The 27,283-nt window shown below is 41.1% G+C and overlaps 1 protein-coding gene across 1 annotated transcript; it reads left to right on the forward strand.

Annotated features, from left to right (window-relative positions):
- Window positions 1-46: 46 nt before the first annotated feature.
- irag2 (inositol 1,4,5-triphosphate receptor associated 2) lies at window positions 47-27,106 on the forward strand. The gene is made up of 38 exons (XM_085376010.1): window positions 47-710; window positions 1,958-2,068; window positions 2,894-3,074; window positions 3,772-3,833; window positions 3,978-4,053; window positions 4,205-4,363; window positions 4,462-4,579; window positions 5,010-5,060; window positions 5,221-5,298; window positions 5,490-5,546; window positions 5,698-5,757; window positions 6,091-6,155; window positions 6,343-6,436; window positions 7,266-7,409; window positions 7,559-7,654; window positions 8,331-8,482; window positions 9,779-9,890; window positions 10,834-11,113; window positions 12,410-12,462; window positions 14,771-14,870; window positions 15,490-15,670; window positions 16,605-16,686; window positions 19,541-19,587; window positions 19,700-19,788; window positions 19,914-20,050; window positions 20,679-20,763; window positions 20,853-20,895; window positions 20,979-21,006; window positions 21,331-21,471; window positions 21,808-21,942; window positions 22,027-22,174; window positions 22,435-22,478; window positions 22,588-22,653; window positions 23,258-23,316; window positions 23,553-23,651; window positions 24,645-24,770; window positions 26,254-26,402; window positions 26,964-27,106. Exons 1-38 carry the CDS (start codon window positions 50-52, stop codon window positions 27,104-27,106), a joined length of 4,512 nt encoding a protein of 1,503 aa, XP_085232136.1. The 5' UTR covers window positions 47-49.
- The last annotated feature ends 177 nt before the right edge of the window (window positions 27,107-27,283 follow it).

Below are 27,283 nucleotides of genomic sequence, written 5' to 3' on the forward strand. Positions count from 1 at the left end.
GCCTCTCCTCTAGCCAGGAAACCAACATCACACCCTCGCCATCAGCAGCATGGACTATTGCACACCTCAGCCGTCGCGCCGGCACAATCCCGTGGACAGCATCTGCCGCAAACTGCAGACGATTCAGTGGCGCGGTGACCGAGAGCCCAATTCACCTTTCCAGATTCCCAAACTGTCCTCCAACAGTTACGACAGCCCTCAGTGTGGCCTCAGGCACAACTTGGAAGCCATCCTGAAGAAAGGGACCCTCCATAGAGACAACAGGGAGAAGGAGAAAACGAGAGAGATGGGGATGCCGAGCAGAGCAGCTTCCCAGCATTCCTCTGTCCTTCTGACCACACCTTCCACTCCTACATGCAACCGCTCCACACCAGCTAATGTCACATACACTATCACTAGTACTTTGGGGGAGCGGCGATGTGCTGATGGAAGTGATTTAAGACAAGTTAAAACGTGGCAGGGGTATTGTTCGACCCCCACGGGCCAGTCCAAGGACTCCCCTTACTTTACATTCACACGAGGACCTCAGTCAGCACAGCCTGATAGCGAGAGGCCGAGCAGGAGCCCACCTTTGTCTCGTAACTTCACCCAAAGTCGCAGCACCCTCTCCTACAACGTCAACTTCAGTTCTGCAGACAATACAAACCCTGCTGAGTGTGAGCTACCCTACCCAGCTCTGGTTGTGAAAAGACTGTCTATGGGAGATGGAGGTAGGGTGCAGAAGTAGCTTCACTGATCATTAAAACTGTCAGTTGACAAAAATTATCTTTGCACAAAAACTGTTACATCAGCAATAGATCCTCGAAAATGATTGTAGTCACGAAGCTGTGGATTAGAAAAGCATGGAGATGTCAAACTGCAGATTTACTTCTGAATTAAAAGTCTGAATTAAAACCGCTTGTGAACAAACGACCTCAGCAAGGCATGCTTACCAATCGAGCAAAGCAGACTGCCCCAGGGCTTCAGAAGCCTTGCCATGCTTCAGGTATAATATAATAGTTGTGGACTCCTATTGTGCAGGATACACAATGGGGGCAAATGTTAAACTGGATTCTGATTTATTAACCCATCTTTAAAAATAGGTTAAAATATGCAGTACAGTGTTTACAGTACATTAACATTACCTAATCCTTAGTTTCAAAGTAAGCATAAAAAAAGTGATTTTTAAGTGGCAGGCATCAACATGAAAGCTTCAGTGCAAAAATATGTCTTAGAGCCGAGGCTGGCTTTGTTACTCAAAGCGGTACCTCTAGAGGTTAATGTGTTTTACTTCACAATGCCCTCTTTATGCCATCACAGACAGGGTTTGAACAACTAGCACTTTGGAAGTGTGTAATGTCATGTACTGGAGCATCTCTACCTTGTCCTCTGCTGGCACAGTGCTTTTTGTCAGAGAAGGAGCACTCTGGATTTTCCTGCCCAGCATTGGTCCTCTGCAGTCGGGATGAACAGCAGGAGTGACTACAAGAAAATCATGAACTATTTCTTTAAGTCCTTGTCTTGAGGAGGGTGTCACTGTTTTTGTTTGGACTTTCTTCCTCCGCACTGGAACTAAATCAATCAGTAAATCTTGCCACATATCAAACATCGGGCCAGTTAGAATTCCTGGATGGAAGCGGCTGTAAGAGTGAGAGGAAAGAGTGGCAGAAATTTGGCCCAAGAGCTTTTGTTTAGTCACTGGTGCTGGTTCAGAACTAGTTTTCAGACAGAAACTATGTAACATTTTCAGATTTTTGCTTCCAGACGGTTTAATTTAAATTCAAGACTGTAGATTATTAATTAAAAGCAATAATTACTAGCTGTAGTTCTGAAGTGACTTTCCTTTTGTGACTCTGTAATGGATAATGTTTCCTCGTTATACTGTCACACACTCCGTGCTGTACCTGCAGGAAAATGTATCATGTGCTTTCTTTGCTACACAGCTGAATATTCTCTGTGTTTGGTGTGTTTTCTTCAGGGCCTTCAGTTGCCTCCGAAAAAGGGAAGGAGAATATGGCTGAAGTCAGTCTTATCTGTGAAGAGAATCTGCTCGACACCATCTTCCATGCTTGTGATACCCAGCGCAGAGGTACGGCCGTATGTGCTCGCACAGTAATCAGTCAGTCAGGCACTAGCCATTAGCTCAATACAGAAGCCTAACAATGAATTTTAAGTCGCTACTTAGCGTAGTGCAACAGTGCCTCTTTTGTACAGACTGCAGAAGTCATTTCTTCAGCTTAAAACATTTGCATAGTATCAGTCCTCTCTGCGCCTTCCTCTTGTGCCTGCTTTTGCTCACAGCCACTCTCACATCTCAGAATGTGAAAATGTTTCTTCTGCTTTTTTACAGAAGCTTCTGTGTTTTCTGACATGTTAGTGATTTTCTGCTGTGACTCATGGTGCTGCATGGATGGCATATTAATAGACAGAGAGAGGGGTTTTTGTTTTTTGCCTCTTTCTTCTGTTTATAAAACCATTTTTAAACAGTTAGACAAACCTAAAAAATATCTTTTTTTTATAACCACCAAATCTGATTAAATCCAAGGTTGCAGTCTCTTCTTGTGTTCGGGCTACTCAGGTGATTTTCAGAAAAATGGTGCGCAGACCTTTTTTCTGATTACTGTCTGAAGCTTGTTGAGTAAAGTCGGCACTGAGAAATGTGTGAAACCAACCACCAAAAAGTTAACTGTGGCTCAGTCACTATGGTTACTGCTTTTGCTGCCTACACCTATAACCACAATCTGTCACAATGTATCTGGGGGTGTTTAACTGTGCAAAGAAAGAAAATCTCAACTTGAAATGAACAAGAATATAAAAAGTGTCTTCAGCTTTATGATCGGATAAAGTTCTTTTATATCTTGAACATCAAAGTGTATCTAACGGGTCTTTTTTCTCCCCCCTATTATTTTTCTAGGGAAAGTGTATGTGTCCCATATTGTGGACTATCTGCGTCACACCACCAGTCGCAGCTCTGAAGATAGCGGATTGGAGGAACTTTGCAACATGCTGGATCCAGAACACAAAGACGTGTCAATTGATCTGGACACATACCATGCTGTCATGAGAGAGTGGATCGATGACTGCCGCAACAATGGGTACTAGAAAATGTTACAGTTATATTTCAGAAATATGTATGTCGAAAGCTTTTCAGTTTAAAAAGGAAAAAAAAAGCTAAGGATTTGTTAGGTCTGCAATTTTATGGTGAAACCAATCAGACATTGTGAGATTTGCAGTATGAATGTGAACATCCTGGAGCATCTGATAAGGTGTCCTAATGGCAGTAGGCTTCACATCTACTTGATGCTTAATATTTCCATATATAAAAAAGAAATCACCTTTAAGGCATTCTTGTAGGATGAGCTAAACTAAATATCCACTCACAAGTGGATTTCAGAAAAAAATATTTAGTTTGTTTTAGGTGAAGCCATGGAAAATTAACGTTTTGCATCTTAGTCTGATGTGTGGGCTGGTTAAAGTGACATTGCATGAAGTGAGAGTAACTGCTGCATGACGTATCTTTTTACTGGTGCGTCTTGTTACTGAGTAGAAAAGAAGGGTGTCTTCATCATCATCATCTGACAACGAAGGTTGCTTAGATATAGATAGAGAATCTATCGATCTAGTTGCCTGCTTATAATATTAATATTGACTGTGTGCCAGTCGGAGAGCTCTCTCTAAAATGCTGTCAGTATGTTTGTGGATAAAGTAAAGAGTAGTTAGTGCCTTCCAAATTCTGGCGAAGATCATAAAACTACCTTATCTTAATGTGTTGTCCTCTCTGGTTTATCTCAGGGAACGGCCAACAGAAGATGACATCACCCAGGAATCAGTAAAACTCAGAGACAGCCTGTGTGGTGAATTTCCATATGATCACATACATGATTGTTTTTTTATACCCTTTATGTTGTGTGTATGGGTCCAGTGTTGGTGACACCAGGAGCTTAATTGATGTAATATATGTTGGATTGTGATTTTTATTTATTTATTATTTTCCCCAGCCAGGAGGTCGATGTTGTTTAATGTGACCTCAGGAAGCTTGGAGGCATTTGGAGGGGAGGCATCCAGAGTTGAATTGTAAGAGATTTTTTGTGCAATACCGAGTGTTTGTTTATAATGTGACCTGTTACTGCCTATATTTGTCTGTGACCACCTACGCATGCCCTTGATCTATAAAGCTAAGATACATTATGCCTGCATGTGTGTATTTGTGTGTTTTCTTCCTCAGTGAAACATCAGAGCTGGTGTACTGTGTTGCTGACCTCCAGATGAGCAACCAAAAGCTGCAGGAGGAGGTAAAAAAGCTCAAGCAGGTGGTGGAGAGCATGGAGGAGAGTAACCAGAAGCTTGCGGAGGAAAACGAGGAGCTACACAATCAAGCAAAAATGTAAGATGCTTTTATGCGCATGTAAACATACAGAACACAGACACGGTATTAGAGCAGTCACAGTAGTAATGTCCATTTGTACTTGTCGTCTTTGACAGTAACCAGCAGCTGGCACAGAAGGAGAAGATGTTGAAGGAGGAGGTGGAAGAGATGAAGGCCACTCTGAGCTGTACGGAGGAAGGCAGAGCCCGTGCCTCCGCACACAGCAAACATGTGGTGAGTCAAAAGTGTTGAAATAGAATCGTCTTATTATTTTCTTTTCCGCTGCCTTGCAGCAGTTTTCAGTCAGTTATGGTAGTTTTATGAAACTTGTGAGTTTTTTCTTTTGTTTTAAACTGAGCACTTTCTTGTTTGAGATCTTTTTAAATGTCTTATTTGAAATCAGTTTCTCTTTAGCAAACAGGTGGTTGAAATATGGACAGCTGGTGTTAATATTCAGAATGAGATCTTTTCTGATTGGATGATGAGATTTATTTGCTATGTGCAGGTTTGTATACAGTATGTACCATAACTTGTGAGGACGCATTTATAATAGTAATCTGTAGTTTAGGGCAAACACTCAGAATATATAACAGAGCCAAACGCAATAATGGCCTATGTCTTTTTAATGTTTATTATATTGATTTTATTTTATTTTTTTATCCAGGAGAGAGAGAACCAGAGTCTCATCGCTAAGATTGCTTCTCTTCAGGAAGAGGTGATGATTATAGCACAGTTCACAGTGAAACGAATGACCTTACTGCACGCACACCAGTAGCACTCAGCAATTCCTAGCCCTCTTGCGTAGTATAATGTCACAAGTTTGTTCATGAAAGGATGTGTCCAGCTGCTCTAACTCCCCTCTGATGGTTCCTCAGAACTTTAAGGTCACTATGGAGACAGATGAGCTTCAGAGGAGAATAACGGAGCTGTGTGATATTAACGCTGACCTTCAGGTACCTTTACTGTAAAATATACTTTTATATTTTGAACTGTTATTTTATCTCTCTCTCTCTGTGCTTCACTCAAATATGCCCTCAGTTCTGTATTTGACGATATCTGCAGCGCTCATTGTATTTCTGTTTCTGCCATGTTTAACTTGCTGTGCTTTCTTTATATTATGTAACTGCTCTTTTCTTGTCCTCAGATGCAGATTCACTCTTTTGACGCAGTCATTAGTGAAAAGGATGCAGTGATAGTAGAGGTCAGTACCTAATCTTGTTGAATTTTTATTTTATTGTTGCTGATTATCTTTAGAATCTTGCATAATGATATAAAATGAGTGTTTTTGGGGTTTTTTTGTTTTGTTTTTTCAAAAAACTCCCACATTTTGTGTCATTTGCATTCTTATACAGAAAAGCAGACAGATAGATGAGCTGAAGGCAGCAGTGGAGGAATACTCTTCCATTACAGAGGTTGGTGTGCTCAACATCCTATCAGCTCTTGAGTTTCTACCTTGCTTGATTTTTTTTTTTTTGTTGTTGTTATTTATAGACAGAAATATGTCACTGAAGACAAAAAGCCTTCAGCGACATATTCCTGTCCTCTGTATTAGTCATCAGTGACACGCTAGCAGTTTGGTGTGTTGGGTTCAGATGTGGGAATGAAATCACCTGCCCTCTATCCAAACACGCGCCTCATGGCCCGCATGTTTATTGTAGTGTAGAAAGGGTAGACTGCACGGACTGCCTTTAACTATCTAATGGGTTGGGATGACTCATGATTGCGTTATCTGTTGTTGACTCCAGCTGCTGAGGGTGGACAAGAACAAGCTGGAGAGGCAGATGCAGATGATTCTCCCAGACTTGGCTGGGTGAGTGAACCACAAATAACCTGAAAATAGAAATTTGAGTTTAAATGTTTAGACTGAGGATTGAGGGACAACTAAGACAAAATGGATTGAAAAGTTTTATTTTGTGTGCACATTTCATCGTCACTTTTTCTATTAAGTGTCTTTTTCTTAACCTGAACATCAATTCCCTTTCTCCTGTCTCTTGCAGGGCTAGTCTTTCTTTGTCAGTGGCTTATCGGATGAACCAGAGCAGCTCGGGATCCTTGCAAACAGAGCTCGCTCTGGCACAGTCACCACTGGAGGTCAGCACTCTCATGCTCTGTCTCATTTATTCATCTTTCTTTTATGCCTTGTATTACTGCCACTTCTACCTGCTTTCTGCTGCTGCTTCATTAATGTATCCATCTAGTGTTGTTTTAGCTTGAAGTTTGATGTTTACTCTTATTTCTTTGCACAATGTTTTCAGTATCTGGTCTTTTGCTTCTGATGGTGAATGAACTGTTCTTTGATGATTAGTCTTTTCCAGAGTGTCTCACATAATCGGTACACATTGCAAAGCAACACAAACCGCTGTCCTAACATCTGATGCAGCCATTCACAGGCCGCATACTTAAGAGACCACCTTCTTTAATCCGTAAGGCCAGCAATGTTGTGGGGATGGAGCTGGACTACCTCAAGGTGGTGTCGGAGAGGCGGATGCTGTCCAAGATAAAGACAATGTTGGATAACACCTCCCACCCACTCCATGACATGCTGGTCAGTCACAGGAGCTCGTTCAGTGAGAGACTGAGATTACCGAAAAGCACCACTGAACGACACAGGAAATCTTTCCTGCCTGTGGCCATCTCCCTGTACAACGCATCCACTTAACACACTGGTTACTGCTACAACTACACATGTTTCTTTTCCAGCTATTTATTTATGAGTGACTTATGTATGTATATATATGTATATATTGTACTATTCTTAGTTAGCATGTTGTCTGTCTTGTCTTAATGTTGGTTTATAATGGAGCACTGTAACAAAAAATAATTTCCCCCAGGGATCAATAAAGTATTCTGATTCTCTGCAATAATTATTTTTAAGAAAGCCTTTGACTTGTTCATATAAATCTATTGCCCCTGTCTACAGGCTCCCCATGGAGTTGACTATTTGTCCACTACAAGCTTTGCCTCCCCACTGGATGAGACTCTGGACAGGGAGGTGCTGCTGATGCTGCAGGGACCCAGCCCTGAACACATGGCACTGGAGTTCAAAAACCTCATAAATAAACTGGTAAACCAGTCTCTCTTATGTTGTATAACATTCAGCGTTTTCATTTCTAACTGCACCTATTTGGAATTTGAGGTGTAGAGATGAAGTTGAGTTGCTGAGGGTTGTGTGATCCTGTCTTGAAGTATTCCTCTTTCACTTTTGTCTCTCAGAAAAGGGACTTCAGAAAAGAAACCGACTCTGTCTTAACTTCAGTTAGAGTTTTGTTAGATGACCACACACAGACAGAAGGCGACACCAGTCTTCAGGTGAGATACACTTTTACATTCACATTTTGAACTTTACAGTCAGCATCAGCCTAGCTAATAATGCTGTCAGTGTTGACCACAGAATAAGTGTCTGTGTACATTTCTGGGTCTGAGTAATTCAAGTCTGCAGATGGCTATACTTTTTAAAATATGAGTCATAAAATTATATAAATTATTCTTCCTCCACCTGTTGCTCTCTTTTTTTCCATTTATCACAGCCTATCTGCTCTTTCTATCCTTCCCACCCACCATTTCTGGTCTCGAGAGCTCTCACTTATATAACTCTCCAACAGGCCCCATCCAAGCAGTGCTGTTTAGTCAGTGTTTTACTGTGAGCACAACCCACTTCCCCCTCCTCTTTCACTCTTTCTGTGTCTCTCTCGCTCACTCTCTCTCTGTTTCTCTTCCCCCCTCCTCCTGCATTGTTGCCACTCTGCATTCATTAGCCACGTTCTGCCATAAAGCAGTAAACATGCCAAATGAGACAGAAATCATTAGTGTACCTGAGCTGTGCCAGTGTGTGTTTTGCTGGTTCTTCAGCGTGCTAGCTGTCACGGAAAGAGTTTGTGTCAGTTAGGTGTCACAACTTTTGGGGGCGTAAAAGACACCCAGCTATTAAATCTGCGGCCTTTTTACTCGAGCGAGAGGCTCACCCCTCAGCCTCATCTTCCTACAGACTGTGCAGGCCGAGCTGGATGCACGTAGGGCAGACTGGGTCCTCAGCCTGGACCAGCTGGCCCAGTACACTGACTCACTGGAGAAAGAGCTGATCAAAATGGCCGGAAACATGAGGAGGTCCCGCACTGAGATCCTCCACCTTTCTGTCAGGTGAGTACATCTTTGCTGTATGCGCTGCCTGTTCATGTGTAGCTGTGCATGTGAAAAAAGGTGGGCAGTCAGAACCGAGCGATCCGTTAAACACTAACGGCAGTTCTCGTTTTGAGTCTGGTATGAGAGAGGAGGTGGATGAAAGATTAATGCCAGGGGAAATCGATGTAAGAGAGCAGAATTCCAGTGGATCTTGTGGCGGCTAATCAAAGACGACTTGCTTTTAAGGTAGGGAAACTTTTTTTTTTTTTGAGGCGGAGTTGTTTTGAGTAGCCGTGATCTCATTGGTTGAATTAAACACTTATAGGCAGAGCTAAAAGGGAAATATCCTGCTAAAGTAATACTGGCACCACTGAAGATAATGAAGACTACAAGCTGGTTAAGCATAGCAGCGTAATCACTGATTTAAATGCAGTCTAGACATAATGAGTTCCCAAGGTTAGCTGATTAGACTAGCTGACCTTTCAAGTCCATACACTATCTGCATAGGCTTGTTAGGATGCTTACAAGACTTCAGGTTTTGTTTGCTTCATGGTGCTTTCCTGGTAACATGTCAATTTTAGCTAAGCTCTACTTTTGGGTCATCTGAGCAGTGTTTCTAAAACCTTGATTAGTCTAGATAAATAACCGCTGCAGGTGTCACTGAGGGGGGGCTCTGCTTGTCCAGGCTCTGTTTCAGTTGGGCAGTCAGTTGTTGTAGTGAATGGAGGAAAGACCCGTTAATCATCCTGACCTCAGTGACCATAGAGGGCCTGCCTCACTAAGTTGGGTCTGGGCCATTCCTGGATTGTATTCTGACTCTGGATGGATTTGTCTTGCATTCTACGCGTGTCTGTTGATGTGTGTTCATAGAAACGGCCGTCCCCTTTGGATATATATAACAGGGTTTGGTCTGGTGCACCACAAGACCAGAGGGAGAGAGCTGGTCAGACTGTCCACCTGGGATTTAGAAGCTCAGCTGTCAGGGTGATCTTGTTTGGGGGTGGGGGGGAAGAAACTGCAGAGGGCTCACTGTAGGTTTAGTTCTGGATCACTTGAAAGTCTAGACTGTTACAGACTGAAGGAAGCATTACTGGGCCAGTCGGAGAACTGGCGCTGGTCACCCTGGGCAACAGAATGGGACACTGCATGGGCCTGCGGATTGGGTACAGTATGTCCGCTGTACTTTCTACTAGGATCTGCTTGCATGGGCTTGGATAAGTCTTCAGACAGTTTAGATGTAGCTACCCCATCTTTTCTTGTTAAACTAATAATGCTTGAGCTGTTATTAATGTGGCACCGTGTAATTGCATACAGGGTGCAGGAGCAGGAGAACCAGAAGCGGCAGCTGTGTGAGGAGCTCGAGCAGCTAAAGACCCCTCAGGATAGCAGAGAGGCCTCATGCCAGACACCTGCACTAGAAGAGGAGGTCAGAAAACAGGGGATGGGGCTCATTATGCTTTATTTTATTAAGTTTTATGCCATAAACGATTGCAGACCCTTGCTTTCACCATTCCTAGAAAAAATCTTCATCTATAGTCTGTGTGCATAATTATTTGCATATTCAATGAGTAAGACTGAAGTGTGATGTACACCATCTGACAGATCACTTTGCACTTTTTAAATCCTCTCTCAGCTGGGGTTAGAAAATAATCAGATGTAATAATATATATGTATGCTCTTTTTACATTATTACCAGTAACCACAATGTGTGTGCATCACTGGAGAGACAGCTCGCACTGTATTCAGACAGATGGAGTAGAGATAGTAGAGGAGAGCTTACTGCGAGCTGGCGACTGAAGTGGACATGTGCACCCCCGCACATAAATACACATGCACGCAGAATCAGATGCAAGCACACACCTACGCACTGCTAATAACACGCTGACGCATACTTGAACATTTCCATTCCAACACCATTGTTTTACTCTAAAAAGGAATATGTGAGGTGCTGATGTACCTCACACAAATGCATATGTGTATATGTTTATACAGCAACCATATACATGCATACAGTAACCAGGCTGTCCATAACAAATAAGCTTTAAGTTTTAGATATTTTACAGGATAGCCCTGAATTAAACCAGGCTGCTGTGGACGTCTTCTACATCAAGCTGGCATGTTTGAGAGCTTTTCTTACTGTAAATACTGTATTTTGTTTTATGGTGATAGTTCTCATAATACCTAAGTGTGTAGTTTGTTTGACCAGAAGCAGCAATAGCTGTACAGAAACTTGGCATCAAAAAGATATTTTTTTGTAACTGTAACTATGCCACCTTCAGTCCTCCAGATGTTTTTTTTTTTTTTCTTTTTTTACTAGAGTGGGTTTTGAAATGCTTCTGCAAATTTCACTTTTGCATTTTTATTTTTAGGTTGGAGATGACTTGGACTGGGACGAGGAATTTGCTATTCAAGATTTCCTTAAGAATGAGCTAGCAGAGAGAAATTGCCAAGTACATGACGGGCAAAGAGAAGAGAGGCTCGAGGAAACGGGAGATAAAATAACAGACAGAGGTGAAGAGGAGGACGCAGAGGAGAGGTGGACAGTGGTGGATAGCGGCGGGGAGGGAGACGTGAGGGACACATCAACTCCGCTGTCTGTTGTCACAGTGGAGGCCCAATCTGGGCAGGGCACAGTGGGAGAAGGTCGAGGTGAGTGAGGACAAGAGTTAGGCATAACGACAACTGCTCACGCTTTAAAGACTCACAGGGTGTTGATTTTGAGTTGGCTTTAAACAAGAACAAATATTCCTCGTTATCTCAAGGAAAGTTGAGACCTTTGAGGAGTTTTCCTTGAGCCCTTAATATCCAGTGTTCAGCATAACTGGCCCAGAGCTAACTGGAACCTCTTGGCCAAGCCAAATAGAGCTAAATATAGTTCAGTATTTTTCTAGCCTTGCTGTGACCCATGTGTTCTCCCTCTTCCTAGCTCTGGATTAAATGCAGGAGAATCGACTGTTTAAAAATGAAATATGAGCTAGCGTCATGGAGCACGAATGTGATCTGATACATCCTGTAAATGTTTAGCAAGAAAGTATTGAAGCAATTGTTTGAATGGGAACTTTTCCAATCTAAAATTATAGCTAATGATTTGTTAATTTGCAAAACTCTAACTGAAGTGTTCTTCCAAGCAGAAGTTGTTATAGACAGCATATTTTATCTACACGGAGGTTGTTTAACCAGGTTATTGATTTGAGAACATTTACAGACAATGCCAATTTTTTTCAGTGACCTTGAATTCACATATACCTCCAGTGACGAATCAGTCTACGCTGTATATGATAAACTCTTAACAGATTACCATTGTCTTTGAGTGCTGATTTATTTGTGCGTGTGTGTGAGATAAACTGGATTATTCCCCAGTAATTCATGGGAGTCAGCTACCTTTAGAACCAGTACAGTACTCGCTCACTGTCTTACTGTAAGGATGCTCAATCTCTGAGGCCATTCTAAGCAGACCCCTGCCTTCTATGGTTGTTGTGGCCCTGGGCTTCTAAAGGTTCAGTGAGGGAATGTGTGTGTGTGTGTGTGTGCGTATGTCAACACAGCACGAGAAATCCTCTCTTCCTCAAGATCCTTCTATGGCCAGGTGTGTGACTGGTCTGAGGCCATGAAGTGAGCACAGTAATCCCCATTCCTCTGTCTGCATGAGCGGTTGGCAGGCCGAGAAACAGAAAACAAGTGTGCAAGTGTGGTCATTAATGCCACCTTAGCCATGGATGGTATTTTAACCCCTTTGCCCCTCCCTCGGCTCAGTTCTTTACATAATAGACTGTCTGACCTTTTATGGCGACAGTGCAGTTGGTTTGTGAATTAACCCCAGGATGGATTTGACAGGGCTCTGGGTTCTCAGCGATCAGCCTCGTTGTTTTGTCATTTTTCTCAGCCTCCTCCTTTCTCCTCTCATTTCTTTGTTTCATTTTTTTTCTCATCTTCCCTCTGTCCCAGGTTCTGCAGCCTGTAGTGAGTCAGAGCCAGAGGTGACCTGTCAACCTTTGCAGGTACATTGAAATTAGGTGCTCACTACATTTGAATTTGAAGGTCATTTTTTAACTTTTGCTCTTATTATGCTTGATCAAAAGATTCACTTGAAATGACACAACTTGGTTAACAGGCTCTAATGTTAAGTTATGCTGAAGCCAAATAAGAATACATCTTGGTGGGATGTTGCAGAATGAAACCCCATTTAAAAAAAAAAAAATAACAGGTTTTCTTTCCTTGAAACATATTTTTAATCAAGATTCTCAAATGTATTTTTAATTAAAATCAACATGGCCAAATTCATATTTGATGGCACATGTGACAAATGGGTACATAAGTATGTCCTATATCATTAGATGTAGCTGTTAAAAGAGATCTAAAAGCATTGCCGTGGAATTTGGGATCGCCTTAGCTGACTAGCTAAAACTGAGACTGTTGCTAACACTTTAGCATCTGAAACCTTTGATTACCTAGAGCAGGGGTGTCCAACTCCAGGCCTCGAGTGCCAGTGTCCTGCAGGTTTTAGATCGCACCCTGGGTTAACACACCTGAATCGAATGATTAGTTCATTACCAGGCCTCTGGAGAACTTCGGAAATGCTGAGGAGTCATTAAATCAGCTGTGATGGATCATGGACACATCTAAAACCTGCAGGACACCAGCACTCGAGGCTTGGAATTGCCTACCCCTGACCTAGAGTAATGTGACCTGTCTGAATACCTGCTCAGATTTTGCTGTTAAGAATACATGTCCGCCATTCAATAGATGGCTTTCTTTAAAGGGGGTAAACTAAAAAGATTTTTTTTTTTCTAAACCATCTATCTGAAGAATGTGGATTGTGAAATCAATTTACTCTGGCTGTCTTTCCTCTATGACTCCCCACTCCACTCTCAACTATTACTGATGTTGATCTCTTGAGCAAGACACTGAATCATCAGCAACTCTGCCAACAGTAGATGAGACTTCAGCAGCACGGTTCCATTAAGCTGATTTGATGCTTATTGCACCTTCCACGGTTCATTTAAGTCAGGGGTGCCCAATCCCGGTCCTCGAGAGCTACCGTCCTGCAGCTTTTAGATGCATCCCTACTCCAACACAGCTGAATCAAATGGTTTGATCTCTTCAGCATGCCATCATGTTTGGCAAAGGCCTGATAACAAGCCATTCATTTGATTCAGGTGTGTGGGAACAAGGATGCATCTGAAAGCTGCAGGACGGTAGCTCTCGAGGACCGGGATTGGGCACCCCTGATTTAAGTTGTTAATATTTAATTTGGCTGCAGTTGAAAATATAACCATATCTGTCACATGCGACTGCAATGAAGTAATATAATGCTTCATATTATTAACAAACTCAGTTTGGATGACCCAGCATCAGTTGGCAGTGGTCAACGGCAATAATAATTACGCAACTAGCATTTGTGACAATCTGTGGTGTTTGAAGTTTTGCAGAGGTCATTGTCGGCATATTTCTGTCATATTAACTGTACGGAAGTAACTTTCTGTTAAGAGCAGTGACTCTTTCATTGAAGTCTACCTATTCAGGGATCCTTTTGACTTATTAAATTTCAAGGTCTTTAGCTGCAAATAACTGCTTTGAATGTGCTGAAATCTCAGTTTCTTCTGCCTGTCATTGACGGCTGTCTCTAGTTTTTTACTCCACTAAATAAGAATTTATGATGTAAGATATTAAACAGTGTCTGTCTTCCTTTCCCTGTCCTCTTCTGTCATTTGCCTACCAAATTGCTCGTCACATATTATTCACAGCCTCTACATACAGTCAGCAGTCTGCATGCTTGTACAGAAACTGCTTTTTTAAATTTTATTTTTTTAATAAATATAGGTTGTCACTGATGAAACGCTACGATCACACTGATGTGAAAGGGAAAAGTAGCTATAATCTTGGTGTCTTGCACTTGCTTATCTTGCATGTTATGAATTCTTCCCACTTGCTCACTGTTTAATTAATTTCATGCCTGTGAGGTTGATAAAACCAATTTAATCACTCATCAATGCTAGCATTATGAAAGTGATGTTTGCTTTTGAATTTCTATGATGATGACAGTAATTGGGGGTCTTTCCAGCAGCCCATCAACGATGGGGCAGACTCTTTGTGCTTTCTGTCATCTGTAAGATTTTGTTGACTTATGTAATGTCTCCTCATTTGACAGAGATTTGTTTCTATTGACTGTGTGCCTGCTGTTTTAGTATATGGTGTGTGCTGTTTAGTGTGCTGCTTATTTGATCTTTTCACTCCTTTTCTCTTTTTTTGAATATTTGTCAATATTTCTGTGTGCGTGTGTGCACTTTTTTTTTTCCTTCCTTCCAGGAAGACGCAGTGGTACCACTGAGCTCCCACTCACAAGCTGTCAGCGTTACACAGCCAGAGGCGGATGCTCTCCCCGATCTGCCCCACTCAGAAAATAACGGTAAGACCTCCTCCTCTGTCTCTGTATTACACTTGAAGTGCTGATTACTTGCTATCTTTCTGTTTCACTTTCCTCTCCCCCTGCTGTCAGCTAGACTCCAGTTCAACTGTTTGCATTTACACCTTAACCAGAGTGAGTCATTTCCTGAATGGCTTGGTATGCTGTTTGTTTAGACAAGACAAGGCTTTACTAAATCGTGCAAGATGATCACATGCTACTAAGTAGTCACATCACTTATGTTTTTAATGACCTTATGCTGTGTTTATTTTGGTTGAACTTGTATTTGGTAAGCAAACCCTGCATTACTGTTTCTTGTTATCTTTGTCCTATCCTATTTTATTTACTGGATAAGGAAGTTGCAAAATTAACTTTTTTATGATGATTATTGTGGTTAAGTATGACCTAGAGAGGGGAAATGTGGTACTAATGCGTTAAAATGGTTTCTCTGTATATGTGTAATTATAACTAATGCTCATGTACTGTAAACTACACGCAGTTTGAACTGAATTAAGTGCAAAATATTACAAAAGAGAAACTCGTAATTGTGAAATATCCTATTATATTCACATTACTTCATACTGATAGTCTATAAATAAACTAACTTTGGCTCTTGTATCAGCAGGTGCAGAGGCTTGTGAAAATGGACAGTCTGACTCCTGTGGTCCAGCTGAAACTTTGAGAAACTCACCTGATCAGAACCAAACTATAACTCCTGTTAGCACCCCTCCCACAGCAGCTGATATGGTTTCTCCCAACAGCACCTCACCTGGATCAGATGAGACCATTAGCCAGACTGAGAGGTGACTGACAAACATTTGACTTTGCTACCAGGAAAAAAGAAAAAAAAAAGACTCTTGGATTGCTGTCATTGACTTTTTTATCATTGCCACTAGGGGGTGCCAAATAATAGAATTTTGAAGTTGTTTGCAAGAAAGACAGTTGTAATAGCTTACATTAAATTGTGAGGCTAGTTTGTTGCAATCAGTTCACAAGACTTGATAGAGCTGCAAAACAAAGATACTTTGTGTTTATTTGTGCTGATAGAGTGAGAGTCATCAATGTGCAAATGGGAATTTCCAAAAGACAGAATATGATAATGAAATTGAAGAGAACCAGAGGATTACTTATCACTGATGATCAACTAGTGATGTGGTAATTTGAATATATTGTGAATTGCAACCACATCTAGTGTGAAAGTTGGTATGAAATGGAGATGAACATTTCCTGGTCAGCCTTTTCCTTCAGTGCCACTGAAAAGGATCATTGTGTGAGGTCTGAACTGGTAAACCTCACCTGGGGCACAGAAAACACGTCTCTTTAGTACACAATATAATTTTGTCACTCAGTCTCACATGGTTATTCTTGCATAGCAGCATAAACGGCCTCTTTTGAATTGGAACTTGAAAGGAATTATCAGTAGTCACAATAGTCATAACTGAAGCAGTCTTTCATGAAGTTTGAACATTTCCCTGCGACTTGGGCAACATTTGCTAGTCAAATGGGCGTTTTCATTGCTGTGGGAGGAGTGCAAAGGCTAATTGGTATCTCTGTGCCCATGCTTTGCATAGGCACAGTCTACCTCCACAGAGATGAAGTCTGTTCCTCATCTCTCTTGCTGCCTTTCACTGTGTCAGTTATTAGCTAGCTAGAAAGTTTATCAGGCATATCAATAAAGAATCCAAAAATGGACAGTACCTAAAAGTTGATCTCTGATCTTTCAACTGTTGTCGGCAGCCAGCCAACCAGTGTGGACCACGAAGGAGAAGAGAAGAGAGGCAAGGTGGACTCAACTGCCGGAGACATGAGCTATATTAAGGTTAGTAGCAGAAGAGAAGTGCTTTAATGCATAAATGAAAACAATTTCCTCTCATCTTTTCAGCGCCCACTCATGACTACTTCCCCTTCCTCTTTTTGACACACTTTTTCTGTTTGCAACTTTGTGTGTGTTGAGTCAGTGAAGGTGTATTATAAAGGGAGGTGGAGTTCAACAGGCTGGGCAGGGGCTGGGTTTTCCTTAGAAAAGTGAAAAGGTATGTGATCAGACTGATCAAGCTAGTTACATCAGGAGTTATGGGCTTGACTGTCAGCTTCCCTCAGCTCTGTTAACATACAAGGCAAGTGTGTTATACCTCATACTGCTCATCAAAGTCTGTGTTAAAGTTCTTTACTTCAAGATGTCTCAGGTTTGTGTAGTTCATAAAAAACGATGAAAAATCTAATATCTGTCAGAGCATGTTGAAATCGGTAAAGTTTACAGGCAAAGAAGTTTATACATAGTAGCTTAATCAAAACAAAATTAAGTTTTGTATTCATTGAAAAAGTATTAGATATGAGATCTCAACACAGTCTTTAATTTTTTAAACAAGAATTTAACTCAAATATAATTAATCACAATCTGAACGTGTGTGTTCTTTAGCATTTTTGCTCAACAAGTTAGTTACACAGTTACTTGACTGCTATTTATTAGTTATTTTTACCTCTTAATTTATTGGTTGGTCTTGAATGACTTCTGTGTCCAGATGAATGGGTTTTAAAAGTACATTTTTGCAAATTACATTCCTTTGTTTGGAGATTTGGAACCATAGATGTCTGAGTTGTTTCACCACGGCTATTGTACGTCCTGCTCTCTGCCAGATCTGTCGGTTTGTTTTTAGTCTCCTACTTGATGTTAACTTTATGGCCTGCCACCCTACTGAGAGATAGTGATTGTTTTTATTTTTATGGCCAGGTCAGTGTTTATAACTAAGAATTGGGGCCTTTTATCTTTTTTAAAGTTGAGTATTCTATTTGAACCCTATTATTCAAATATATTCAAACTGTAATTTTACTTGTAAATGAATCCATTTTCATAGGACTTCGTTCATATTGACAACAAGAATATAAATAAAGTCAACCATATTATTTATCCCAATAGTGGCACTTTTTATTTAGTTTCAATTGGATGTGACACAGCATGCGAAAACCTGACTAGTCTAAAATTTCCCAGATTAATATGAAAAAAACAAACAAATGAATAAACACATTTATTTTGTTGATCAATCATTGTTTATTTTTTTAGGACTTTTTGACTTGACAATGTCAAACTGTTCATTCTTTGATTAATAACTGCAAAAAGATACTCACAGCATGTTTAGAAATGATAAAATTTAACTGAATTTAAAAACTTGTTTTGTACTAAGTTTACAAGAAATTGTTCATCGATCCCAATGTCGACACCGTCACCGTCCTAGGCCAAAGAAGCAAAAGTTGCCAGCATCATCAAGGGTGCAGATTTTGCTTGCGGATTGTCCAGGTTTCACCCCTAAGCCCGTGTCGCTGCACTGAGCAGGGGCTCCTGTCTCGCAACCGAAAGGTTTTCTCAATGATGAGAATGGTGTGCTGCAGCTTGTGCATCAGAAACTGTTCGGTACTCTACATTTTCAGGCATTGTTTTTAGAGATATTTGTAGACTGCTGCAAGATGATAAGCATTGCAGATCCTGGAAAGTCCAGGTCTAAAGTCTAAATGCAGCATTACAAATTGGAAATCTAGCACCACAAGAAGAACGTTTAATCAGATTAATGTATTCACAATGTGTGGTGCTGTAGTGGTTTTTCACCTCACAGCACGAGAGTAATTTGAGAAGCCCTGTGATAGACCAGAGTGTCCAGAGTGCACACTTCCTGTCACTCAGTGGCAGTGTAAATGATGCGTGACAGACCCGACCACATTTTCAACGCCTTTCTGCACTTTTATTCTCCGGTTGTCGTAACTTTACACTCTAAGCTGCAGCTTCCCAGCAGCTAGCCGCGCACATCAACAACAACATCGGGACCCAGTTCATTCTCCTTTTATGCCGGGGAGGTGTGATGAGCTGTTTGAGCTCAGATGTATCGCCTCCCCTGCAGCCACGCCTCAAACCTTTCCACCTTTTGCTTTGGGTGTAAAATGGTGTTGAGAGTCCAAATAAAAGGAGACTGTTGCATCAGGAAGGGATTCTGATGTAAAAGCTTGAAAACATCCGCATGTTTCATGATGTGGACCACCTCCAGTGCTGTTGGTCAACAGGATGTCGGTGAAAACTGTGCTACAGTTGGCCGAAGACAAAGGAAGAGGAGAGGAGTAAGGCCTCTTTGGAGGAAGCCAGAGTAGAAAAGACAGGAACATGGTGGTGAGAGTAGGGCTCAAATTTGGCTGTTGTCACCGAGGAGGATGCTGCGCTGGGATTATTCGCTCTGGCGACCCCTAAAGCAGCAGCCAAATAAAGAAGCAGTTGTGTCAGAAGTCATATTATCTACACTTATTACACAATATCCTACTGCTTTGGTCTGAGCTCTCACCTTGCTACGTTGTATGAGTGTATTCATACAACTGTGTGCACACAGTCCGCCTCCACTACTTAGCACTGTGCCAGTGTTAACTGTGCACTCTTCTCGGCAACACACACTCATAAAACAGCAGAGCTCTCCATGTAGCTCCACATTATATAAGGAATCAATCCAGTCTTTCTGTTCCACACGCTGTACAGCTTAGATAGCATTTCACTGCCATGGGACAGGTACGCTACATGTACACGAACATTTATGTGCATGCAGCTTTTAACAATTTCTTGGGACCGAAAATGTGCTTCAAGGCCACCTTGTGTTTTTTCTCATCCTTTTCTTTGTCGCTTTTAATTCGGTCCATCTTAGAGCCTAAGCCAGGACCAGTCGGCCAGCAGATCACCAGCTGAGGACAGGTGAGTGGTTCAACGTCAGCTTGGAGAAAACTTTGTTTCAAAAAATACCATAAATAGACGTAAAAGTGTAGGTTGCTATAATACTGTGTAAGTAAAAGTATATATTTTCAAGCACAAGCCTGCTACCTGTGCTGGTGGAAGAAGAGGAGACTGTGCAGGACGGTGCAGCTGGGGTTCCAAAAGCAGAGCCCAGCATGGCAGGTAAAGAACTATTTACAGATATGCGTGCTGGAACAAGAAATGAACCACAACCAGAAATGGCTATGCTTTTTGTTCGTGCGTCTGTGTGTAACTTTAACCACCCACACAGCAAGTCTTCTTTCCAGGGACAGGCCGGCTCATCAGCAGCAAGCTAACCACCCTCTCTGACAGCAGTCCTCCTCAGTCGGCATCATCTGTCACACACACCAGTCAATCAGGGAGTGGCATGGCCAGTACGGTCTCTGGTCCAAGCCATTCAGAGGTTAGTGAAGGAAAAAAGGACAAAAATAGGCGAGAACTAGTAAGACCTGCACACTGACTTTGCTCTTAACTGCTTAACTCCACTTATAAATATTACTTTTAAAGTAATTTGAACTTTAGTTTTCTTCTTAAGGCCTTGGAGAAAGGTAGTGGATATCTTAAATTTTTAGCTTTCCCACCACATGTAGTCAGATTCTATCTTTAAAAAAACAAAAAAAAAACAAAAAACAAATTAAAATGTATAAAATAAAAATCTTACAGCATTTTGAAATACAAAGCTGTAAGATGGCACCATTAAGGTGACATTTGACTGGACCGTGAAGAGAAATGCAGCTTTTCTTGCTGAGTGAGTGTGTGCGTGTAATCATGTGAACACTTGTCTATGACCACGAGAGAGGGAGGAAGAGAGTTTGAGTTTTACCTCTACTCAGGATCGGATCATTCAGAATCTAGAGCCAAGTGCACAACCAGCTGTGTTGACTCTTCAGCTCCAATTCATTATGTAAAAAGTAGTGAAATCCATGAGAAATACTGGTGTTGAAGAGAATTTGAGTATGGAAGAATCGGACTCTGAAGCAAAGCGGGACGAGAAAGAAACTGAGACTGGAATGTTTGTACCGATCTTGCAGGAGCTGACTCGCACCGTGGAGGCCGTTAAGGAGCACAAGGTTCAGGAGGACCAAAATGTAGCCAGCATGGCCACGGACACGGAAAGTATGTTTAAAATATTTCTTGTATTAAAATGCATTTTTAATATTCATGGACTTGAATGACTGCATGCACGCTTTTTGGTTTCCTTATAGCTGAGATGTTAGTCATTCCTGACACTTTCAAAGATAAGAACAAGTAAGACAACTTATCATTCCAACATAATCTGTAAATCATTCGTATGCACATGAAGTTTTCTGATCTTGTCTTTCTGTCTACAGCCTGTCACCTAGTGATAAGGAGATTGAGGTATGTATACCACTGGATCCTGCACGTGTTTGCCTTTTAACCTTGTAAAAAAATGGTGTGTCCATGTAGAATGCTAGTAAGTTTTACTTTATAGTACTTTATTGCTTACTTTATAACTATTTTTTTTCATCAAGTCTATTAAATTCTCTTGAAATATGAAGTGTGTGCATGTGGAAGTTTCACAACTTCAATGGTGTAACTTTTCTGCTGGTCCAGAACCGCTGTCGATGTTAAGGTAGAACGTATGGAAATGTACTTTATACTATTTTGAGGTGGTGTTTGGGTACTTCTTTTCAGACTAAAGTGCCTCTCTTCTGTTTTCAGGCAGAGTTCCAGCGTCTGGCACTGGGGTTTAAGTGTGACATGTTCACTTTGGAGAAGAGGCTCAGGCTAGAGGAGAGGTCACGTGACCTAGCCGAGGAGAACGTCCGCAAAGAAGTGTCCAGCTGTCAGGGCTTACTGCAGGTGTGTGTGTGCAGCTGTTGAGCGCACACTCTTTTTTTTTTTTTTTTTTTTTTTTCCCTTTGTGTGTGATTGAAGTTGCAATATATTGTGTAATTATTGGTTTCACTGAGTAAAAGGGCTGACAGGTGCAAAGGTCACGAGAGCTTCGAAGTGTAGTGGAGTGAATGTGGACAATGGTTTTAATGTATTTTGTACGATTTATTTAATATATGTTAATAATAATATAAATAAGAAAATGTATATGTTGAAATAAAAAAATAAACTGAGGAAATTGTATGATATTTTCTCGCTGGTTCTTCAGCTCTCTCTTTTCACTTTTCCTTTTTTTCTGCTTAGGCTCTTAGTCCTCTTTGTGACAATGACAACCAATCAATGGAGATCATCCAGAGGCTCCAGAAAAACCTGGATATTCTCATCCAGTCCATGACTAGGGTGTCCAGTCGCTCTGAGATGCTAGGAGCGATTCATCAGGTAAGTGGAGAATTTAAACATGTTTTCTGCATAACAAGGAAACTTTTTCATTATTCAATGGTTTCCTTTGTTTGGGATTTGCAGGAGAGTCGTATTGGAAAGGCTGTGGAGGTAATGATTCAGCACGTGGAGAACCTCAGGAGATTGTACACCAAAGAGCATGCTGAGCTGCTGGAACTGCGGGAGACGCTCATGCAGAATGAGAGGTCGTTTGGATCACAAACAGAAAAAGGTTGTACCCTTTTTCTGTTAGACATACAAAGTCTGACCGTAGCATACAATAGGTTGTAAACTCCTGCAAACTCATAATTACTTTTTATATACCAAGTTAAATGCCAAATATGCACTGGGCCTTGCAATGAATGCTTTTGTAGCTGTCCTCACATGAACCACTATACTCACTAGAGTAGAGACTCAGGAATCAGGTCTGTGTAGATTGTGATACATGTGATATTTTGCATGCAAGGGTAACCTATATGTTCCTCTTTCCAGATGACTTCCGTGAAAGAAGGAAACAGTCATCACAGTACAACAAGGTGGATTACACACAATTTCATCATGATCATTTATTCAAATTTCTGTTGACTGTTTTTTAATCCTGTAAATTACAATATTTATTTACCACCACCGCGCGTGCTCTCATAGACAGCCCGGCGGAGCAGCATGATAACAATTTCTCGTGCTGGCCCAGGCAACATGCATTTTGACACAGTGAGTATCAGTTGCAAGACTCTACATCATCACATTGGAAATATGTTACATTATGTTTTTGTTTCTCCACTGTATGTATAATTTCCAAAGATGCAGCTTTCCTTATATTTTAAAGTCTGAACTCAATATTTCAGCTTGAAAATCATTCATTCTTAAGTAATTATTGAAACTGAGAACTTTGGATCAAGTGGAATGCAGCTAGCTAGCTCATTGGATGACGGTATCCTGCAAAGGCTGGCATTTTGTAGTTTGTAATTGTAGTTTTTCTGTAGTCCACAAGTTATTTAAAATGTAAATAAAATAAATTTCAAAGGTGTTTGTGAAGCAGTCTTCTCTTAGGTGTGCTTTTTCTATAAAATGACAGGAGGTATAATAGTGTAAAGTGAAAACTGAAATTACATTTTCACACTGTACTTGGACTGTATTTGTAGTTAGACAAACTGCAGTTGTCCTTGACATGTAAAACGTAGGGAAAGTTAAATGAACTAAGAGCAACAAGCAGAGCATTGATACAGAAAATGTATTCAGACAAAATATGATTGTGGTTAAGTTTTATTTAAGAGTATGGTTTTCATGATGGCTTGATTTGTCCCCCCCAACACAGTCCAAAACACAAGATGGCTCAGAGGTTGAATCGGAACGACTGACCAGACGGTCCCCATGGTGGGTGGGTGTGTGTGTGTGTGTGTGTGTGTGTGTTAAATTATCTTCAAGTTAAGTTACAACAAAATGTATACTCTGTATATAAAGGCAGTGTGGGTTTTTTTTTTTTTTTTTTGGGACTCCTTTTACAGCAAGATTTGAGGGTTCTGGTTGGTTATTAATTCCACCAAGGCTTGTTGCATCATGACTTGAGGGTTGTTGTTGTTATGCCCCTATGTGATAACGTTGGTTTACAGGAATGTGGCAGGGAAGATCACAGCGCGTCCCCCACTCAAACGTTTTAGTAGCTCTGTGCCCTGGGTCGACACTGAAGAGCCCTCGCTTGTGATGAAGGGGTAAGACGTGTGAGGAGGAGGATACTGCACTGGCTGCATCACCAAAGTTCTTTTAGCGCAGACCCTGATGCATAAAAATGGCGGCTCTTAGGTGCAATATTGGTTACAGTATAAGTTTATGCAGAAATAATTTTGATTGTCAACAGCAGATGTTATTGAGAACAAAACAAGAGAATTTTGTTAGTGAGAGAGTGCTGACTGACTTTGTGGGTATTAAAAAGAGAATAGTGAAGCTAGTTAGCAGAAACAAAGTCGAAAGCACAAACCGCAGAGACAGCAAACCACACAGCAGCCATCTTTCATGCATCTGGTCCATCCACATTTGCTTGGGAAAGTATTTGTCTGAAGCCTCTTTTCTATATGATTCAAGATTCAAAGTGTTTATTGTCATGTGTCCAAAGAAAAAAAGGCATTTCTTTGTGCAATGAAGTTCTTTCTTTGCTGTCCACACACAGATGCCAATTAATATATAAATAGAACAGATAAAATACAAATAGTACTAATAAATAAAAGAAGACAAAAAAAAGACAAAATATTGAAGTGACACATCTTTGCTGTGGACATTTGTGACATGTTTGTTTTTCTTATGGGGCACCGTATGCTTTCACATGTTTGGAAAACTAATGTAAAAGCTAATGCTAAAGATGGTGGAAGTCAAGCGCTGAATAATCTCCAAATAACTGAAAGGTTGTGAAATTGCTTTATGGCTTTGTGCTATATTTAAGCATATACTCTGCATTGCTGGGAATGAACTGATTCATGCAAAACAAATTATAATTTCAAACATGACTTCATGTCTGAGAAATTACTGGTCTGCAGGAGGTGAATATAATTCCATGACTGCTGCAGGGGTGTCTCTCTGCTTGCTTTTGTTAGCTTCATATGCATGACTTTGGCATGTGTGCACACAAAATTGTGGTTTTGTAGCAATGGTCATATGTCATTGTGCAGCTCAAAAGTTTGTTTGAATGCCTAACCCGTGCATGCCCACAGGACAGCCTGCAACAACACAGACTGCCAGTCCGAGGAAGAGCAGAAGGAGGAGACAGTGGTGGAGAGGAGGTCCAGTCTCAGTGAGCTGGGCAGCAAACTCACCTCACTCATTCTGCCCCTTAAGACGTTAGTCCAACTAAATGCCCACCGCTACCGTACGGTAGCACTACTGTCTGCCAACAAACCAAGAGACTGACACATGGTGAAAGAGTTGATCATTTGGTTGTGCTCAGGTTCCAGTAGTTGTAACCTGAACGTCTTGTGATATCAGAGTTCATAAGTGGCATATTAATGTTTTTATTTTAGAATGGAATAACCGCTTCATTGCCACTTATGAACTTTCACTAGTTACTGAAATTTTGTGATTGTATAGAGATATTGCATCATAAATCAATAGTCATGTAACATTTTGGCATTAATGATGATATCAATTTTAAGACACCATCCCCATTTATACTATTTGGTCAACACTGCCCTGCTGCTGTGTATAATGATAACGGAGGCCTGGGTCAAAGTATCATTAATACCAGAAATGTAATGTGTCTTTAACATCTGATGTTCACATCCTTTTGTTTCAAAACTTTGAGGACGTTGTGGGACCTAAGTGATGAAACTCTTTCATGATGTAGATCTGTGCTGGACTAGCTTCTATGCTCAAGGGGCTCAGAGGCTTTTGTTTGAAATTCATCATTTCCTTCAGCTGGAGACTTTGTGTGTTTTTGTTTGTTTTTGGATGTGTTCTTTTTAATGCATGCTTTTTTATGTGTTGTGTTATGACTTGTTTCTGCATTTTTTTTTTTTTGATTCAACGTGATAACCAGTCCAAGTTCTCCAGGCTTGCTTTTGTCATCTACTAACATGCTCGGCCACCTGTTTTATGTGCAAACCTTGGCCTGTTCCTTTGTTTTCGTGAGGTGACAGATCATGCAAACTATGCAGATCAGGTGTTGTTCTGAACTATCCTTTCCTCTTTTCCTCCCTTTACATCTCTCAGGAATCAGGATGAGCTCTTTGTAATGCTGTAAGTGTGTTGGGAGAAAATACAAAGTGGGAAGTGATTGTGGATTCTGACTTTGTCTAAGGGGGGAAAACACTATTAATGCATGCAAAAGGCCTATGTTTATCTGGAAGGAGTGCCAGTCAAAGGCCACTTACGACCTTGCACGGACTCTAAATTGAAGCGGCATTCCTGCTGTTGACAGATCTCAGGCCAAAATTATCTGTTGCCTTTGCCTGATAAGCTAATGCTGAAATCCAGCTCAGTGCCAACTGCTATTAACAACTGCTGACATCTTTCTATGCTAACAGTGATGTGTATGGTTGTGCTTTGATGCAGTTATAAGATGGGTGGTTTAATGCACTTAACTGCATTTAAATTGTAATTTTAGCCAAGTCACAGCTAATTTACTGCCTGCTGTAATTAAGTTACCACAAATGACCAACAGATTTTACTGTGTTCATGACAGTGTCCTGAAATAAGCTAACTACGTCACAAGTATTTTTGGTAACTTAAGTCTTTCGCTTTATCTTTTTAACATTTTATCTTTTTTTTCCCGTAGTAACCATGTCTTACCTAGTTCGTGTCATAACGTTATTTCGTTTTCTTTAGGCCTAGCCCTTCATCCAGCCCTACATCTACAGAACCAGGAGCGGCCCAGTCTCTGTCCCATAGTTTAACCAGTTCCCGGACGGCAGCAGCAGTAGCCAGAGGTGGCAGGGGTCTTTGGCTTTGGCTAGCCATGATGGTGCTCCTAGCGGGTAGGCTCCTTTTGTTACCATTACTGGTTTAAACCTAGGAGAACCACTCCATTGACTGTATATAAAGGACAGACCGTGACATCTTCCACTCGTTTGTCATGCCCCCACCTTGAAGTCTCAACGTTGATGCTTTGGCAACCCCTAAGTTGTGTAATAATGGTAAAGTTATTTTGGCAAATAAACTCCTTTATTGAGGGCCTAAGCATGCTTGGAAATTCATGAAACTTTACATACCTGTTGATAGTTGGTCTAATTGCAAAATCTTCCTCCACCTGCGTTTTTAATATCGCCCCTTGTTCAGTTTTTCTGAAAATGTGCCATCAAAATCAAAACTGCCATATATGCATTTGACACCAATATTGTACTTTGTTCTTGATACCGTGCGTTTTAAATCTTTACCTAGTATTTTTCAGATAAATTGCATCAAGGTACCCAGCAATAGCACAGCTGTAACATTCAAGTAAAACATCAATAATTCAGAGATTGTTATCCATGCAGAAGTGGGGGTGTTTTCTTAATTAAACAAAGGATTCTTATTGTTATCATTGTTTATTTGCATAGGTCTCCTGGCACTGCTGGCCAGCCTGGTGATGCAGCCAGCCGTAGACGCAGCCCCTGTAGGGACCGGGGACTCCTGGATGACCATCCAGCAGCTGCTGTGGCCCTACACAGGGCTCCGGTACAATGGCCAGCCCCCTGTCTAGTCGAAGTCCTGAGGGTCGATGGTGCTAGTGCTCATCAGCCCTCCAGAGATATTTATTGCACTGGGAGAGCAGAGGCTGTTGGGATGTTTACTGTGCCTGCAAATTCCTATAAGACTTGCATCGACAGCACAGGCCTGGCCTCAGGAATAGTTAACCCCATAGAGGAGTTTATGCATC

Source organism: Diplotaxodon limnothrissa, linkage group LG17 (genome assembly GCF_057381915.1).
Source record: "Diplotaxodon limnothrissa isolate DT_005_m linkage group LG17, D_limnothrissa_male_GT1.1, whole genome shotgun sequence".
Taxonomy (NCBI): Eukaryota; Metazoa; Chordata; class Actinopteri; order Cichliformes; family Cichlidae; genus Diplotaxodon; species Diplotaxodon limnothrissa.

Excerpts from the sequence above, each read along its gene's own strand:
- irag2 (XM_085376010.1), top strand. The coding sequence starts at position 50 with ATGGACTATTGCACACCTCAGCCGTCGCGCCGGCACAATCCCGTGGAC. Across the intron at positions 21,943-22,026 it reads TGCTAGGAGCGATTCATCAG|GAGAGTCGTATTGGAAAGGC; the intron begins GTAAGTGGAGAA and ends TGGGATTTGCAG. Across the intron at positions 22,479-22,587 it reads AGTCATCACAGTACAACAAG|ACAGCCCGGCGGAGCAGCAT; the intron begins GTGGATTACACA and ends GTGCTCTCATAG.